This window comes from Ylistrum balloti, unplaced genomic scaffold, assembly GCF_031769215.1.
Source record: "Ylistrum balloti isolate Yb309-2 unplaced genomic scaffold, AGI_CSIRO_Ybal_v1 Utg371810, whole genome shotgun sequence".
NCBI classification, from domain to species: domain Eukaryota; kingdom Metazoa; phylum Mollusca; class Bivalvia; order Pectinida; family Pectinidae; genus Ylistrum; species Ylistrum balloti.
The window spans coordinates 97,240-116,873 of NW_026782902.1; the positions used below are offsets into that span (position 1 = coordinate 97,240).

Here is a 19,634-nt window from a genome sequence, read left to right on the forward strand (position 1 = left end):
TTTAACAGGTAAACACTCCCCACCATTAAACCATGGTTTGTCGTAGGTATACACTTCCCACCATTAAACCATGGTTTGTCGTAGGTATACACTCCCCACCATTAAACCAAGGTTTGTCGTAGGTATACACTCCCCACCATGAATTCGGTCGTATTGTAACAGTTTTGACAGGTATAGATATCAGATATATACCGACGTGTGGCGTTAGATACAGGAGAACCAAACAAGGAACTGTATCAGATATATAGCGACGTGTGGCGTTAGATACAGGAGAACCAAACAAGGAACTGTATCAGATATATACCGACGTGTGGCGTTAGATACAGGAGAACCAAACAAGGAACTGTATCAGATATATACCGACGTGTGGCGTTAGATACAGGAGAACCAAACAAGGAACTGTATCAGATATATAGCGACGTGTGGCGTTAGATACAGCAGAACCAAACAAGGAACTGTATCAGATATGTAGCGACGTGTACCGATTGTAAATGTAATTTTCCAGTGAGAGACAAAAAAAAAACAATTATATGTAGATTCAAGTGTTTTCATTCCACGGGGATGTAAAGGGTTGACAAAGGATTGCCGGATTCACCTCATTCATAAATATTAAACATTAAACTGTGCTGCTGATAACTCCAATGGCAAAGAAACTATTTGATGTCTATGTCTAGGCATTTACGTGCACGTTTATCTCTAAAATCTCTTCTGAACTTAAATACATCACATGTTTATGATTCATATTATTCATAGGAGAAGTGGATATCAACACCATGCTTCTTGATTTTTTTGTTGTAAAGAGAATCGAACCTTTCGTTTTGCGCAACTGTGAAGTAGTTCTTCCAGTCTCCAACATACCCTGAAAAATAATTACGAAAGAATCATGGTCCTTGATCAAACTACTTAAATATTTCGTATCAAATTAAGGTTCTTGTGATGAAAGAGACATTCGATATCTCGAACAGCGATTTTTACATAAAAAACAATAGAATTAATCACGGAACCCTTATCACTCCCTCATTAAGAAGTCAGTAGAAATGTTTACATATTAAGGATTGATAATACCTTTTCTATAAATAGGTAATCTACCGCCGTTTCCGGCATCTTTCCAAATTGCATTTTCCCCTGCCTCAGTTTCATGTTCCTTTTTCAGATTTTCAAATTGAACTGCTTTTTCCACTTTTCGTAAAAACGATTCAGATCTGTCAAGTTGGAAGAAGTCTACTAGTCTTGAAATAATGTCGAATGGATTCTGAAATGGTAATTATTAAGCGATGGTTTAACATGTATAATTACATACATCTCTTTACATAGTTATATCATGATAATTACAGGTGTAATACAGTGACAACATTTTTCATATAGGTAAGCATTACCTACTTCCTCGCGGACGCCTGTTATTAAATTTTATTTTCATGTTCTTGAAAGGAGAACCGAGGTAGAGCTTTTGAAATCACCAGATACATTATATGTTATGGATTGAACTTGTAAACTTTATATCACACAAGAAAATGAACCCTTCCCCAATGAAGTCATGGTGATTACCAAACCCCACCATACTTCATCGACATGAATCTCTAGAAAACCTGAGTTTAATGATTGTTTTTAAAGTTTTTTAAAGTTATTTTTTGTTAGTCACTTCTAGGTAGTTTTTAAACAAACCATTGAATATAGAGTCAACTGCAACGTATTAACAACGAAGGCTGGTGTGCAGGTAAGCTACTATGCTTGGATATATTAGGGAATTTGGGACTTGATACAGCCATCAGTATAACCAATCAGATATAGCTCTTTCCTAGGACTTGTTGATAATGATCGGAGTCTAAAGTATTGTTAAAAAATAAGTGATTATAACCTATTAGTACAAAAGAATTAGACAAAGTTCAGAAAAATCATTAATTTAACTGCATCACAAAGCTGTTTTGCCCCACTAGGACTCGTTTTGTGGTGTCAAGTCCTTAAATTTTGAAGCCTAGGAATCGGCCGAGTGATCAAAATTGTTCGAAATGTCAAAATGTAGATGACAAGATGCATGAATCGCTTAATCTGCTATATTTCATAATTTTCACAAATGGATTATTCTTAAAGAAAAAAAAAGAAAAAAAGATCAAATAAAGCTGAAATACAGGAGTATATTGTAAACCGTGCCGCTATACAGAATGCATACAAAAGAGAACAAAAGAAACTTCAGTGAACAGTGCATATCTGTAAATAAATTTGGAGAATTCCTAGATTCTGCCAATTATCATAACCACAAAGCAATTGTTCGTATATAAACCTGTTTGATTTCTTCATATTGCAGAGAGAAAACAGTTAGATTTCTGTTGCAGCGCTTAGCCTTCTCCCAATCTCTGATGTACGAAAACCAATTTCCACCGAACAGTGCAACTAAAAGGAAAAATCATAAGAGGTACTATTACTGAATGTGAAAAAATATGTTTTAAAAAAGTTACTTCGAGCACAATCTAGAATCTTCAGAGGTTACATCTAATAAGCATTGTATAGAAACACAACATATATACAGGTGTAATAAGGTAATATTTTGATAAAGGGCCTGTTTCCAGTAATGTTAATTCTCCATAGGAGCCTGCCCCCGTATATAATTTCTTATCTAGCTCAAATACTGTTTTTTTCTTTTCCGAAAAATAATTTTACACCTTTCCGACACCCAGATTTCATAATTTCAGTGAAAATGTATTTTTATAAAGTTGTGAATTTCAGCATCAAGACATAAGTTCGTAAATAAAAGAAGGTTATCTCGAAATTATAATTCGCAACATAGTATAAATTTCTTTTGATAAATATTTCCAAAACATCGTGTTTATTCATAAAACATAAAAAAAAAATATTCTCGGATGAAAATGCACTTGCAGAGACACAATTATGAAGAAAAATGCCATAAATTTGCAATTTTCTCCCGTTGTATAGTTTTGGATGCAAATTTCCATCAGAAAATCGGATAGAGCTTAACTTGTTTCATATGTGTACCAAAAATCAGCTAATTCCATGTGGTGGAACGTTCTCATTTCGCCGCCTGAATGTGGTCGTAAATTGAAAGAAAAAGGGAAATGAGTAACAACCTTGTCTGAAACCCTATTATATAGCTTATTATATACAAACTTTTATATTGAATATCAGAGCGGATATTTTCATGACAGTTTTATGATGTAAAAAAAAATAAATAAAGTACTGTTTCCCCGTCTCGATCTTCATTACTTGAGAATCTCTGGCTCCTGGTTACATCGCCGAACATTTAAGTGATGACGGAGACTATGAGGTGTGGCTTTACCAGCACTCCCCAGACCTTCTCCGATGTCAAATACATTCTCGACACAAAAGCCAAACGAAATATAACGTTTGGATACGGTTCACCGCTTCACCCGATGTTGAGGCCCCAATAAAGGACTACTACTGCCAGTGCCCAGTTGGAGAGAGAACGATGGGAATGTGTGCGCACATCTCCAGTATCTTGTACTACCTTGGGTATTACAGGACGCTGAAAAACCCTCGACCATTACAACCAAAGGTAAAGAAATAGTTTTCCATGCGGCAACAGAGTGCATATGTCGAAAGTATGTTTGGGGCTCGATATGAAAGATCCCCGTTACCATGTGACTAACCAAACTTATAAATATAGGTATTATACAATCGCCCGTAGCTATGAACTCTCCCGTAAATGCGAAAACCAACCAAAATCATAAGGAACACGTTTTGTTTGTTGTTCTGTCTATTTGTAAGCCAATGTCTTCAACCACGGGGACTTACGAAGTAGCCATCTTGGATTTTTTTATGAAAAAGTGTTTCTCTCACTTTTTTTCATATCTGTGTGCATATTCTCAACATACCGAGCAAATACTCTCGTTTTTTTGTTCATTATCTAAAGAAAGTAGAAAATCGGCAATTCAACCATAGGCTAATTCAACCCAACATTTGAAAATGTTCCACCACTTACATTTTGATGATTTTTCCTCTCATTAATAGCATATTATGTACTATTTAATAGGATAAAAAATGGTTTGCATCCAACGCCCATAAAAGGGTGTATTCTCTAAAAATCACAGTTTTTGTGTCTAAAATGTTATCGAAAATGGCATTTTTGAGATTGTTTCTTCCATAAAACAGCCAAATGGCGCGATGGAAACATGAATTTTTGTCACAATCATGCCATGAATGTATTCTTTACGGTGACTATCATTTGATTAGATTTTCATTAATATTTTACATAACATGCACATTTTAACGACACTTAGACAGCTTCTGAAAGGTACAACTTTGAGGAGCCATAAAAAACAAACCAAGTGACCTAAATCTTTATACTTTATAGATTTGTGACCACAATGGCATGGGCAATGCACCACCAACAGGAAATTTGAATCAGAGAAGGGGCCGTTTTGGAAACCGGCCCTTTGCATAACCTCGGTGTGAAGTTGATGAGAATGAACATCGAAGTTAATAAAGGAACAAGATGACGGAAAAGCTATCTCTGGCAAAAAATAAAATTCAGAAATGAACTTGAGAACAATATCAAACAGCTAGTATATCTGTTCGATTGCTACTCATTAACCAATCATCCATGAAAATTGAAATAAATAATGTTCATTGTAAATAGTATTGTGAATAGGTCTGATCACATTGAAAAATAAAACTAAAAGCCAATACGCTTGTACTGGATCGTACAAAAATGCACCCATGGGAGTATATCGGATGATACCGAGTGATATTGTCATTAAGCTTGTGGGTTTGTAATTGACCCTTGGTGTGATAAGGTCAAATAAGACTCAGTGTTTCTTCAATGTGGAGCAACGTGGCAGCTGCGAACGAAAATGTTTTTAAAAAAAAACAGTCATGATTGTCGGGGCCAGTTTTACAGAAAGCGGGCACTTTGGCAGACGTTCCCCCAGGTTAATCAGGTGTTCGGATGTGTAATAAAGAGGGTTGAATTCACAACTGGACATTGACTTCTTACGTAGTCGAAACACTGTACTACATGAAGTAAATGTCAGTATCCAGATGGGGTGATGCACCAAATTTCAAAACATTCTGAGGAATCGAACAAAGTTCCAGAGGCAGTTTCTCATCCCAAACCTTAGCCTAATTAAGTGGATGTGATTTTCAATTCACTTATACGTTGTTTTTAGTGTAGTGAATGGTTTTGTCCGAATACAAAAATCACCAAAATATTTCATTCGATCAATTTTGGATTCCCTCAGTGGTCAAAATTTAGGATCTCGGCATCATCAACGAGTGTCAGAAGGAACAATTGAATTCATTACTTGACAATGCTATATCTCAATCTAAATAAGTATGAAAGGGTGCTATCTATATGTGTATTATCTTTGCAATGTAAAAAAGCATTACACTCATCCGATAGAGCTAACTCCAAAAACCCATCAAAGGCTCCTTCGTATACTGTCGATCCAACTTGTTGGTAATGCTCATAAAAAGACGTTATGGTGTCCTTTGGATTTCTGACAACTTGTACAATCTTCACTTTGCCCTGTCTCGCCATGGCTGGAATCAATGGATACGTCAGGTGTGTGTGGAGGGTTCGGGGGGAATCAATATGTTGTAACTCGCTTGACGGAAAAAACTCGATCATGTAAGGTGTTCCTCTGTATTGAAGAGTTTCTGATCGGATCATATGAATCATGTTATACACCCAATGTGTTCCTGAAATGACATTTAAAGCAAAAGGCTCTTACTCTTATGGACAACCTAGTCATATTCTGTATTTTTCTTAGCTCTCCATGTAATGTTTCTTTTGTTCATATTTTGCCCTCGTTTCATTAGTATTAGCATTTCTGTATTTCCTCTGTTGTTCTCCGCAAAATCACATTAATGATTTGAATCCTTTTCACTGGTAAAGGAAATAATGTTCATACAGAATGGCAATACTACATTACAGAAGTCTGTCCCTCTCACCCATATCTGGTAATCCTCACCCATATCTGGTCATCCTCACCCATATCTGGTCATCCTCACCCATATCTGGTAATCCTCACCCATATCTGGTAATCATCTTTGATCTGTATCGAAACGCCGCCTTTCTACTTAATGATATATTTTCGGTGTCTCAAGGGTCAGGATTATCCTGCATATTTATTTCATCTTCTAGTACAATGGCATGCCCTTAAAATGTTTACTAAGGTAATACTAAACAAACTACCAGGTACACCTACTAACATATATTTCAATACAATGTCACGTCCATAAAATGTTTACCAAGGTAGTACCAAACAAACTATCACGTATACATACTAACACATATTTAGCGTAAAGAAATTGATACCGAAGAAGGAAATATAGTATCATGAAGATAGATCTTACGCAGAGTTTAATTCTAAGGAGAAATAACCTCACCCCTTTATATAAGGTTGTTTTCCTTTGATATCTTACAGTTTCAACTTTAATTTTGTTGTATTTTATAGTGACTAGGATTGAGCTTACTATAAAAAGAATATGTGCTTAACACATCTAGCAATGTCATATCTATTTGCATATTACATTTCGTTTGAATGTTTTCCCATTGCCTTTCATTGAAACTAATTATATAGAGATATTGACGATTCAAGCGGTGATGGGCCTTTTGTTTCCGTAAGATATACTCTGAACAGAAAGGAGTCATTTATAAATGTTCTTTCCTGACTTGTTTCATTCCTTTCTTTCTCTTTGTTGTAGCTTTATATGTGATGTATTTTATTATATAGTTCAAAACTTCTGTGATCTCTCGTTTTGCGTGATTTTATAATTTTATCAATGGGGTAGTCAAACGTCACTGTAATGGATGTGTCAGAGACATCTATTGGGACATTTTGTTTGATTTCATGTTAAGGACTGACAAATGAATTAATATGTCACTCCTTAAATTAGTAGCACTTGTAACAATTCATTATATCTATAACCTAACACCATTTAGCTTGCCTACTTAAGTTGAGAAGCGATATATTTAGTGATACCAAGTATCTCATTTTGTTCCATAACAAAAATAATAATGTTAACATACAGCTTCATATACCTGTGATACTAAATAGCAAAAAATTCAAAATGCAATGAAACGGTCATTACTTTATAAACCATACATATCTAAAACGCTTGTTAAATGACAACAACATTGTAAAACCTAACATGTGTGTTATCATTGACAATAATGAACACATTGTAAAACCTAACATGTGTGTTATCATTGACAATAATGAACACATTGTAAAACCTAACATGTGTGTTATCATTGACAATAATGCTGCCTGTGAGCCGTATATTTACCTGATTTAGGATAGGTACACAATAGCACATCATCTGGACGGAGAGCTAACGAATCTACTTCCCTCAGACGCTCTTCTATATTCCCGGGGATATCAGGATGGAATTTCAACCCATTAAACGGTTTAAAACGAAATATATTGCCACGAGAATCTGTTTCTTCCACTCTCTGCATTGTTTACGTATGGTGTCCTTAAGGATTCGGCCACATTAGATGACAACGAGGTCCGGTATGACGATATAAGAAGAAAATTGACCACACCTATACCTACGGGGTGAATTCATTTTGGTGTAATTAGTTATATAATATGTATGTAGTTCATCTGTCTTGATGCGTCAACGTCATGGTTGGCTAACTTTTGAAAGTACCGTATTGTTATGTTCAAGATAGTAATCTGTTTCACAATGAATCGTTCACCAGTGGCGTTTTAGCAAAGAGCGATAGACGAAAAGGCCATTTTGATCCGTATCAGTGGTAGACACTGCTGGATGACTTTCAGCCCTCGCGGTTTTTCGTAACTTCCATCGGCCACGCCTTACTTCATTTAGATATCGTCCACAATATATACATTACATGTAGATATCGTTCACAATATATACATTACATGTAGATATCGTCCACAATATATACATTACATGTAGATTGTAACCCTCTCGAACCGTTCGAGAGACACAATTGAAGGACTACTGAAGGTGAAGAAAAACGCCTTTTATTTCCGGTAAGCTTACAAAACTCTCTCGCTCCCGTACCTGCCCTGGTCCCAGGCCTCGTGACACCAGTCCGTCCAATACGCTGTCTAGTGACCGGAGTGAGGAACGATCTTGTCCCCTCCTATTTATGTCTAATGCCTACGTGACTGTCAAATTTGATGGGTGACCCCGGTTGACCAAGGCTGTCAAACTATTACTAATTTTGAATTGAATCCCAGACATTCTGGAGCCAAAACAGTCGAAAACAAATACAAAGCCTTCAATTCGGCCACACACGCCAAGGTCCGGTCTCCCAGTGTAAACAAAAGACTTTCAAAAATTACGTCACATAAACATTTGTCAGCGTTTTAGGTATTAACTATTGCGCAGTTTGTGCACCTGCCTCAGCAGCAGCAGTACAGCGTAGTAAAGTGACCTTAATATATGTCCCCCACAGAACAATGACTGTGTATCAGAACATATAACTAAAACAGATAATTCTGCTTAATAATTAAATATTATAAACATCAACTCAGTAACAGAACCAAAACAGATAATACTGCCTAATATCTAAAGCAAGGGCAGATAACCTTGCATAGGGTTACAAGATACCGTCCACAATATATACATTACATGTAGATATCGTCCACTATATATACATTACATGTAGATATCGTCCACTATATATACATTACATGTAGATATCGTCCACAATATATACATTGCATGTATATATCGTCCACAATATATACATTGCATGTAGATATCGTCCACAATATATACATTACATGTAGATATCGTCCACTATATATACATTACATGTAGATATCGTCCACTATATATACATTACATGTAGATATCGTCCACTATATATACATTACATGTAGATATCGTCCACTATATATACATTACATGTAGATATCGTCCACAATATATACATTTACAATATATACATGTAGATATCGTCCACTATATATACATTACATGTAGATATCGTATATATACATTACATGTAGATATCGTATATATACACAATATATACATTACATGTAGATATCGTCCACTATATATACATTACATGTAGATATCGTCCACTATATATACATTACATGTAGATATCGTCCACTATATATACATTACATGTAGATATCGTCCACTATATATACATCGTCCACTATATATACATTACATGTAGATATCGTCCACTATATATACATCGTCCACTATATATACATTACATGTAGATATCGTCCACTATATATACATTACATGTAGATATCGTCCACTATATATACATTACATGTAGATATCGTCCACTATATATACATTACATGTAGTCCACTATATATATCGTCCACTATATATACATTACGTCCACTATATATACATTACATGTAGATATCGTCCACTATATATACATTACATGTAGATATCGTCCACTATATATACATTACATGTAGATATCGTCCACTATATATACATTACATGTAGATATCGTCCACTATATATACATTACATGTAGATATCGTCCACTATATATACATTACATGTAGATATCGTCCACTATATATACATTACATGTAGATATCGTCCACTATATATACATTACATGTAGATATCGTCCACTATATATACATTACATGTAGATATCGTCCACTACATATACATTACATGTAGATATCGTCCACAATATATACATTACATGTAGATATCGTCCACAATATATACATTACATGTAGATATCGTCCACTATATATACATTACATGTAGATATCGTCCACTATATATACATTACATGCCTGAACATTTATTGTTGGGCATATTAATTTTGACACTGCTTTCCGGATCAATTTGGATTTCCCTCAGGTTTCATAATCAAGGTCCTTAGTATCATTGACGATGTTTAATTTGTATTGAAAGATGCTATTCATTGTGTCGTTTGTGCAACCTGTGTGTAGTTAACGAGAAAATTGTCAAAAAACTATGAGCGAATATCTGACAGAAAGGTTTTATGGATTAGGAAATCAAAATGTATTTATACTACCTGTCTCGATACACTATCATGGAGCATTGATCCGCTACGTATGCAATAATTCCATGCAAGAGTAATTGCCATAATAGTCCGAAATAAAAGATCTTAACAATGTATCAGCGTGTGTTTCACGCAATACGTCACAACGAAAAGCAAAATCCTTGTAAATTGACTTACTCTTCTACTTTCTGCAGTCGCCTCCTATATTTCAACACTTTAGACCTTTACGGAGGACGAATCAGCTTAAATATTCTCTTTATTTATCCAAATTGTTGATTTTATATACAAAACAATATACTTCATGCACAAAATTTTGATAATAACAATGATTGATGTATTATAAAAGATCATTAATGATCTACAGTATATATCTACAATGTTAACGTGTATATAACTGTTACCAAGGGTCTATAAACATTCAGGGAAGTAAGCGATTCATATTCTTCAGACTTTCAATAAATCCACTATATTCGAAAGGTTCATCATAAAAATCATGAAAATGAAGACATGAAAAAAAATGTATTCTACAGTTTCACCAGGTATGTATTATTTATTATATATTAACACGTTATTATACGCATGAATCTTTCTTTAAAAGTCGACTATTTTTCAACGCATAAATATCAGCCATGTCCTTGTTAATATAGCTGCAGAATGTAACCTTCTTCGTATAGTACAAGTTAAACATGTTTAAAAGGCCTTGTCGATGACAAAGATCAAGAAACGCAGGGTGAACTTTAAACCAGAAATTAAGTTGATATCGGGCTTCATTTAAAACGAAATTTTGTATACTTACAGATAAATTAAAGCTTAAAAATTTCCAAAGTCTGTATTTTGCATCTGACAATTGGTTTAGAGGTACTAACGATTAATTTGAATGGACCCATAGGATTTTGAAATTGAAATTGAACTGAGTCATCAATATCTTGTGTGTCCGCCGTTTGCTGTGGTCAATCAGAGCTCAGGTCAACTGCTCTCGAGTAGCAGGGGGTGGCTGGCGTTTTCGAACCTGTCTATCCAACTGGTCCCAAAGATGCTCGATCGGGGACAAATCAGGGCTATATGGCGGCCAATCTAGTGGTTGAATGTTGTTGTTGGCCAGAAAGACCTGGCAAATCCTTGCTACGTGGGGCCTAGCATTATCCTGCTGGAGGGTTAGATTATGCTGCTGTAAGAAAGGGATAACATGGGGTCGGAGGATCTCATCTCTATACTTAGCTGCTGCTAAATTGCCATCAATAACAACCATTTGTGATTTTAACCCGTTTGAGATTCCTCCCCACACCATTACTGAACCGCCCCAAACCTATCCCTCTCTACAACGCAAAAAACGTAAAACGTTCGCCACGACGTCGGTAGACACGTTGGCGGCCGTCAGACTCGTCCGTGAAGAAAACTTGTCTCCACTGCCTCAGTGGAAACCGTCGTAGAGCATGTGCAGCGAGCCAGGCCATACGACGCTGACGTCGAGCAGGGGTGAAGTGTAGGGGCGACGTGCTCTTACACCAACTTCTCGTAATCGATTCCTTACAGTTTTTGAACTTATAGGACGCCCATGATTTCCATGAACATTAAGTGCACTCTCAACGGCAGTAAGGCGCCGATTACGCACATGAGAGACGACGATATAGCGATCCTGACGTCGTGACGTTACGCGCGGACGTCCTGACCTAGGTCGATCGGCCAATCGCCCAGTTTCCCGAAGACGCCTTACAAGACGTTCTATGGTGGAAACATTAACACCAAAGTGCCTAGCAACCTGATTTTGCAGCTGTCCTTGCATCAGCATCTGAATGGCCTGACCCCTCTGAACTTCTGTGAGTCGTGCCATTCTTAAAACGAATCAAATTCTCAATTAATTTTAGGGAAGCAGTTGGTCTGTATAAAGACTAACGAAGAGTGACTTGACCAACGCTGCATGAGACCAGAACAACACGGTGCACGAGATACTTGTTGTTTCACTTCCTTATCTACACGTGATTATATAGATGCTGTCACACACTGTAGTCACAATAACGTGTCATTATATAGATACTTCTGTCACACATACCTATAGTCACAATAACGTGAGATTATATAGATACTTCTGTCACACATACTTATAGTCACAATAACATGTCATTATATAGATACTTCTGTCACACATACTTATAGTCAAACAATATACGTGTCACACATATCATTATGTAGATACTTCTGTCACACATACTTATAGTCACAATAACGTGTCATTATATAGATACTTCTGTCACACATACTTATAGTCACAATAACGCGTCAATATATAGATACTTCTTTCACACAAACTTATAGTCACAATAACGTGTCACTATATAGGTATAGAGATACTTCTGTCACACATACTTATAGTCACAATAACGTGTCATTATATAGATACTTCTGTCACACATACTTATAGTCACAATAACGTGTCATTATATAGATACTTCTGTCACACATACTTATAGTCACAACGTGTCATTATGTAGATACTTCTGTCACACATACTTATAGTCACAATAACGTGTCATTATGTAGATACTTCTGTCACACATACTTATAGTCACAATAACGTGTCATTATATAGACTTCTGTCACACATACTTTCTGTCACACATACTTATAGTCACAATAACGTGTCATTATATAGATACTTCTGTCACACATACTTATAGTCACAATAACGTGTCAATATATAGATACTTCTGTCACACATACTTATAGTCACAATAACGTGTCAATATATAGATACTTCTGTCACACATACTTATAGTCACAATAACGTGTCATTATATAGATACTTCTGTCACACATACTTATAGTCACAATAACGTGTCATTATATAGATACTTCTGTCACACATACTTATAGTCACAATAACGTGTCATTATATAGATACTTCTGTCACACATACTTATAGTCACAATAACGTGTCATTATGTAGATACTTCTGTCACACATACTTATAGTCACAATGACGTGTCATTATGTAGATACTTCTGTCACACATACTTATAGTCACAATAACGTGTCATTATATAGATACTTCTGTCACACATACTTAGATACTTCTGTCACACATACTTACATAGTCACAATAACGTGTCACTTATATATAGGTATATAGATACTTCTGTCACACATACTTATAGTCACAATAACGTGTCAATATATAGGTATATAGATACTTCTGTCACACATACTTATAGTCACAATAACGTGTCAATATATAGGTATATAGATACTTCTGTCACACATACTTATAGATAACATTATATAGATATTACTTGTCACACATATATATACTTCTGTCACACATACTTATAGTCACAATAACGTGTCATTATATAGATACTTCTGTCACACATACTTATAGTCACAATAACGTGTCATTATATAGATACTTCTGTCACACATACTTATAGTCACAATAACGTGTCAATATATAGATACTTCTGTCACACATACTTATAGTCACAATAACGTGTCAATATATAGGTATATAGATACTTCTGTCACACATACTTATAGTCACAATAACGTGTCATTATATAGATACTTCTGTCACACATACTTATAGTCACAATAACGTGTCATTATATATATACACATATATAGATACTTCTGTCACACATACTTATAGTCACAATAACGTGTCATTATATAGATACTTCTGTAACACATACTTATAGTCACAATAACGTGTCAATGTATAGGTATATAGATACTTCTGTCACACATACTTATAGTCACAATAACGTGTCATTATGTAGATACTTCTGTCACACATACTTATAGTCACAATAACGTGTCATTATATAGATACTTCTGTCACACATACTTATAGTCACAATAACGTGTCTGTCACACATATATACGTGTCATATATAGATACTTCTGTCACACATACTTATAGTCGTGTCATTATATAGATACTTCTGTCACACATACTTATAGTCACAATAACGTGTCATTATATAGATACTTCTGTCACACATACTTATAGTCACAATAACGTGTCTATATAGGTATATAGATACTTCATATATATAGTCACAATAACGTGTCATTATGTAGATACTTCTGTCACACATACTTATAGTCACAATAACGTGTCATTATATAGATACTTCTGTCACACATACTTATAGTCACAATAACGTGTCAATATATAGGTATATAGATACTTCTGTCACACATACTTATAGTCACAATAACGTGTCATTATATAGATACTTCTGTCACACATACTTATAGTCACAATAACGTGTCATTATATAGATACTTCTGTCACACATACTTATAGTCACAATAACGTGTCATTATGTAGATACTTCTGTCACACATACTTATAGTCACAATAACGTGTCGATGTATAGGTATATAGATACTTCTGTCACACATACTTTGTGTCACAATAACGTGTCAATATATAGGTATATAGATACTTCTGTCACACATACTTATAGTCACAATAACGTGTCATTATATAGATACTTCTGTCACACATACTTAGTCACAATAACGTTTCAATGTATAGGTATCTGGATACTTCTGTCACACATACTTATAGTCACAATAACGTGTCATTATATAGATACTTCTGTCACACATACTTATAGTCACAATAACGTGTCATTATATAGATACTTCTGTCACACATACTTATAGTCACAATAACGTGTCATTATGTAGATACTTCTGTCACACATACTTATAGTCACAATAACGTGTCATTATATAGATACTTCTGTCACACATACTTATAGTCACAATAACGTGTCATTATATAGATACTTCTGTCACACATGTCATATATATAGATACTTCTGTCACACATACTTATAGTCACAATAACGTGTCAATATATAGGTATATAGATACTTCTGTCACACATACTTATAGTCACAATAACGTGTCATTATATATATACTTCTGTCACACATACTTATAGTCACAATAACGTGTCATTATATAGATACTTCTGTCACACATACTTATAGTCACAATAACGTGTCATATATAGGTATACTTCTGTCACACATATATAGTCATTATATAGATACTTCTGTCACACATACTTATAGTCGTGTCAATAACGTGTCATATATATATATAGATACTTCTGTCACACATACTTATAGTCACAACGTGTCATTATGTAGATACTTCTGTCACACATACTTATAGTCACAATAACGTGTCATTATGTAGATACTTCTGTCACACATACTTATAGTCACAATAACGTGTCATTATATAGATACTTCTGTCACACATACTTATAGTCACAATAACGTGTCACTATATAGGTATATAGATACTTCTGTCACACATACTTATAGTCACAATAACGTGTCATTATATAGATACTTCTGTCACACATACTTATAGTCACAATAACGTGTCATTATATAGATACTTCTGTCACACATACTTATAGTCACAATAACGTGTCATTATATAGATACTTCTGTCACACATACTTATAGTCACAATAACGTGTCATTATATAGATACTTCTGTCACACATACTTATAGTCACAATAATACGTCTGTCACACATACTTATAGTCACAATAACGTGTCATTATATAGATACTTCTGTCACACATACTTATAGTCACAATAACGTGTCAATATATAGGTATATAGATACTTCTGTCACACATACTTATAGTCACAATAACGTGTCACTATATAGGTATATAGATACTTCTGTCACACATACTTATAGTCACAATAACGTGTCACTATATAGGTATATAGATACTTATGTCACACATACTTATAGTCACAATAACGCGTCAATATATAGATACTTTTGTCATACATACTTATAGTCACAATTACGTGTCACTATATAGGTATATAGATACTTCTGTCACACATACTTATAGTCACAATAACGTGTCATAGGTATATAGATACTTCTGTCACACATACTTATAGTCACAATAACGTGTCATACTTCTGTCACACATATATAGATACTTCTGTCACACATACTTATAGTCACAATAACTGTGTCAATATAACGTGTCATATATATATAGATACTTCTGTCACACATACTTATAGTCACAATAACGTGTCACTATATAGGTATATAGATACTTCTGTCACACATACTTATAGTCACAATAACGTGTCACTATATAGGTATATAGATACTTCTCCCACACATACTTCACAATAACGCCTCAATATATAGATACTTTTGTCACACATACTTATAGTCACAATAACGTGTCACTATATAGGTATATAGATACTTCTGTCACACATACTTATAGTCACAATAACGTGTCATTATATAGATACTTCTGTCACACATACTTATAGTCACAACGTTTCATTATGTAGATACTTCTGTCACACATACTTATAGTCACAATAACGTGTCATTATGTAGATACTTCTGTCACACATACTTATAGTCACAATAACGTGTCATTATATAGATACTTCTGTCACACATACTTATAGTAACAATAAAGTGTAATTATATAGATACTTCTGTCACACATACTTATAGTCACAATAACGTGTCATTATATAGATACTTCTGTCACACATAATTATATTCACAATAACGAGTCATTATTTAGATACTTCTGTCACACATACTTATAGTCACAATAACGTGTCACTATATAGGTATATAGATACTTCTGTCACACATACTTATAGTCACAATAACGTGTCATTATATAGATACTTCTGTCACACATACTTATAGTCACAATAACGTGTCAATATATAGATACTTCTGAGACACATACTTAAAGTCACAATATCGTGTCAATGTATAGGTATATAGATACTTCTGTCACACATACTTATAGTCACAATAGTCATTAATAACGTGTCACACACTTATATCACAATACGGTATATAGATACTTCTGTGTCACACATACTTATAGTCACAATAACGTGTCATTATATAGATACTTCTGTCACACATACTTATAGTCACAATAACGTGTCATTATATAGATACTTCTGTCACACATACTTATAGTCACAATAACGTGTCATTATATAGATACTTCTGTCACACATACTTATAGTCACAATAACGTGTCAATATATAGATACTTCTGTCACACATACTTATAGTCACAATAACGTGTCAATATATAGATACTTCTGTCACACATACTTATAGTCACAATAACGTGTCACTATATAGGTATATAGATACTTCTGTCACACATACTTATAGTCACAATAACGTGTCAATATATAGGTATATAGATACTTCTGTCACACATACTTATAGTCACAATAACGTGTCATTATATAGATACTTCTGTCACACATACAATTGGCTCCAAATTGGCTCCAACTATGAGTTCCAGATCAGCAGCACCAAATTGGCTCCAATCAACTATAATTTCCAAACCAGCAGCACCAAATTGGCTCCAACTAACTATGAGTTCCAGACCAGCAGCACCAAATAGGCTCCAGTCAACTATCAGTTCCAGACCAGCAGCACCAAATTGGCTCCAACTAACTATGAGTTCCAGACCAGCAGCACCAAATTGGCTCCAATCAACTATAATTTCCAAACCAGCAGCACCAAATTGGCTCCAACTAACTATGAGTTCCAGACCAGCAGCACCAAATTGGCTCCAGTCAACTATCAGTTCCAGACCAGCAGCACCAAATTGGCTCCAACTAACTATGAGTTCCAGACCAGCAGCACCAAATTGGCTCCAATCAACTATAATTTCCAAACCAGCAGCACCAAATTGGCTCCAACCAACTATCAGTTCCAAACCAGAAGCGCCAAATTTGGTCCAACCAACAATCAGTTCAAGACCAGCAAGAATAAATTTGCTCCAACTAACTATCAGTTCCAAACGAGAAGCACCAAATTTACTCCAACTATGAGTTCCAAACCAGGAGCACCAAATTTGCTTCAACAAACTTTGAGTTCCAAACCAGCAGCACCAAATTTGCTCCAACCAACTATCTGTTCCAAACGAGAAGCACCAAATTTTCTCCAACCAACTATCAGTTCCAAACCAGAAGCACTAAATAGGCTCCAACTAACTATGAGTTCCAGATCAGCAGCACTAAACTGGATCCAACTAACTATGAGTTCAAGACCAGCAGCACTTAATTGGCTATAACCAACTATCGTTTCCAGGCCAGCAGTACTTAATTACTCCAACCAACTATCAGTTCCAGACCAGCAGCACTAAATCACTCAAACAAGCTATCAGTTCTAGACCAGCAGCACTAAATTTGGTCCAACCAACTATCAGTTCCAGACCAGCAGTACTTAATTACTCCAACCAACTATCAGTTTCAGACCAGCAGCACTAAATTGGCTCCAATCAACTATAATACCCACTTATGCCGCACCACCCCAACGAGTTAGTTATGAATTCCATTCATTCTCTTCACCTTCAAATGTCAGTATAACGTCATCATTAGGTACTCCTCCGATAAGTTAGAGTGTTTGTTGACCTTTAATTCTTTACAATAGAAAGTAACTCAAACGACAGTTCATAGTCAATCACATCTTACTAATAAGGTCATTCATACATACAATGTAATTCTGTATGTATACTAGCGGAAAAAAGAAACGCAAGTTCAGTTTTGGTAATACAACTTTTTTATCTGTAGACCAGATGTTGTGAAATGTGACACATTGTACCTCAGTGTACTGTCTAAATAATCGTCAGTTTAAATTCGATCAGCCGTGACCACGGGCGACGCTGCACGATTTGAACAGATTTTCCAACAAAGCGTGCGTCCGTAGCACTACCACGATACCAAATCCAAGTTTTAAACAGCATAAATCCAGTGCACAACATTTCATTCCAAGGTGATTAAAAAGCAGCATGCCGCGAATGTCCGAAGTTGATAGGGGTATGGCTATTGCCCGAATTCTACAGGGCCAATCGCAACGTCTCTTCGCCCAGCAATTTGGGGTCCATGAGTCAACGATAGCTTGATCAGTTGGGCGTCTCTGGGCCACGGGAAGATTAGCTGACCGTCCCAGTAGCGGACGTCCATGCGTTACGATGCCACGTAACATCAGGGCATACGTCTCTCACACCTAAGTAACCGATTTCAGATAGCGACGGAGACGGCAAGTCATATTGTAGGCACTCATGGTCGCCGTGCGTGTCCAAGAACAGTTAGGAATCGGTTGCGGGAGTTCAATTTAAGGCCACGACGTCCCTACGTTGGTCCGCAACTTACACCCAGGCGACGTCAACGTCGAATGCAATGGCTGTGTGCACATGCACCAAATCGGTTTCGCTTGGCCCGCTGGAGACGTGTGTTATTCACGGACGAGTCTCGGTTCATGTTGTACTGGTCAGATGGATGAAAACGTTGCTATCGATGTCGCGGTGAGAGATATTTTGACGCATGCATTAAAGAAAACGAGAGATTCGGGGGAGGGTCTGTTATGGTTTGGGCGGGGCTTTCTCATGGCGTGAAAACACCTCTCGTGATCCTCCAAGGCAATCTTACAGCCGTCGGTATCAGGTTCTCATTTCTCATGTCCTTCCATTAATCCAAGCGCGAAACCTTACATTGCAGCAGGATAATGCGAGGCCGCACGTTGCTAGGGTGTGTCGTAACCAAAACAATGGCCCAGTCCTCGACTGTCAACCCTACAGTC

General features: G+C 35.8%; 1 protein-coding gene across 1 annotated transcript; it reads right to left on the reverse strand.

The window, feature by feature from the left end:
• Nucleotides 1-550: 550 nt before the first annotated feature.
• LOC132563658 (sulfotransferase 1C4-like) lies at nt 551-7,606 on the reverse strand. Its single transcript, XM_060228399.1, has 5 exons — nt 7,264-7,606; nt 5,359-5,670; nt 2,279-2,388; nt 1,066-1,252; nt 551-859 (listed from the first exon to the last, which is right to left on the reverse strand). The coding sequence occupies exons 1-5, from the start codon at nt 7,433-7,435 to the stop codon at nt 744-746; spliced, it is 897 nt and encodes a 298-aa protein (XP_060084382.1). The 5' UTR covers nt 7,436-7,606; the 3' UTR covers nt 551-743.
• Nucleotides 7,607-19,634: the final 12,028 nt, after the last annotated feature.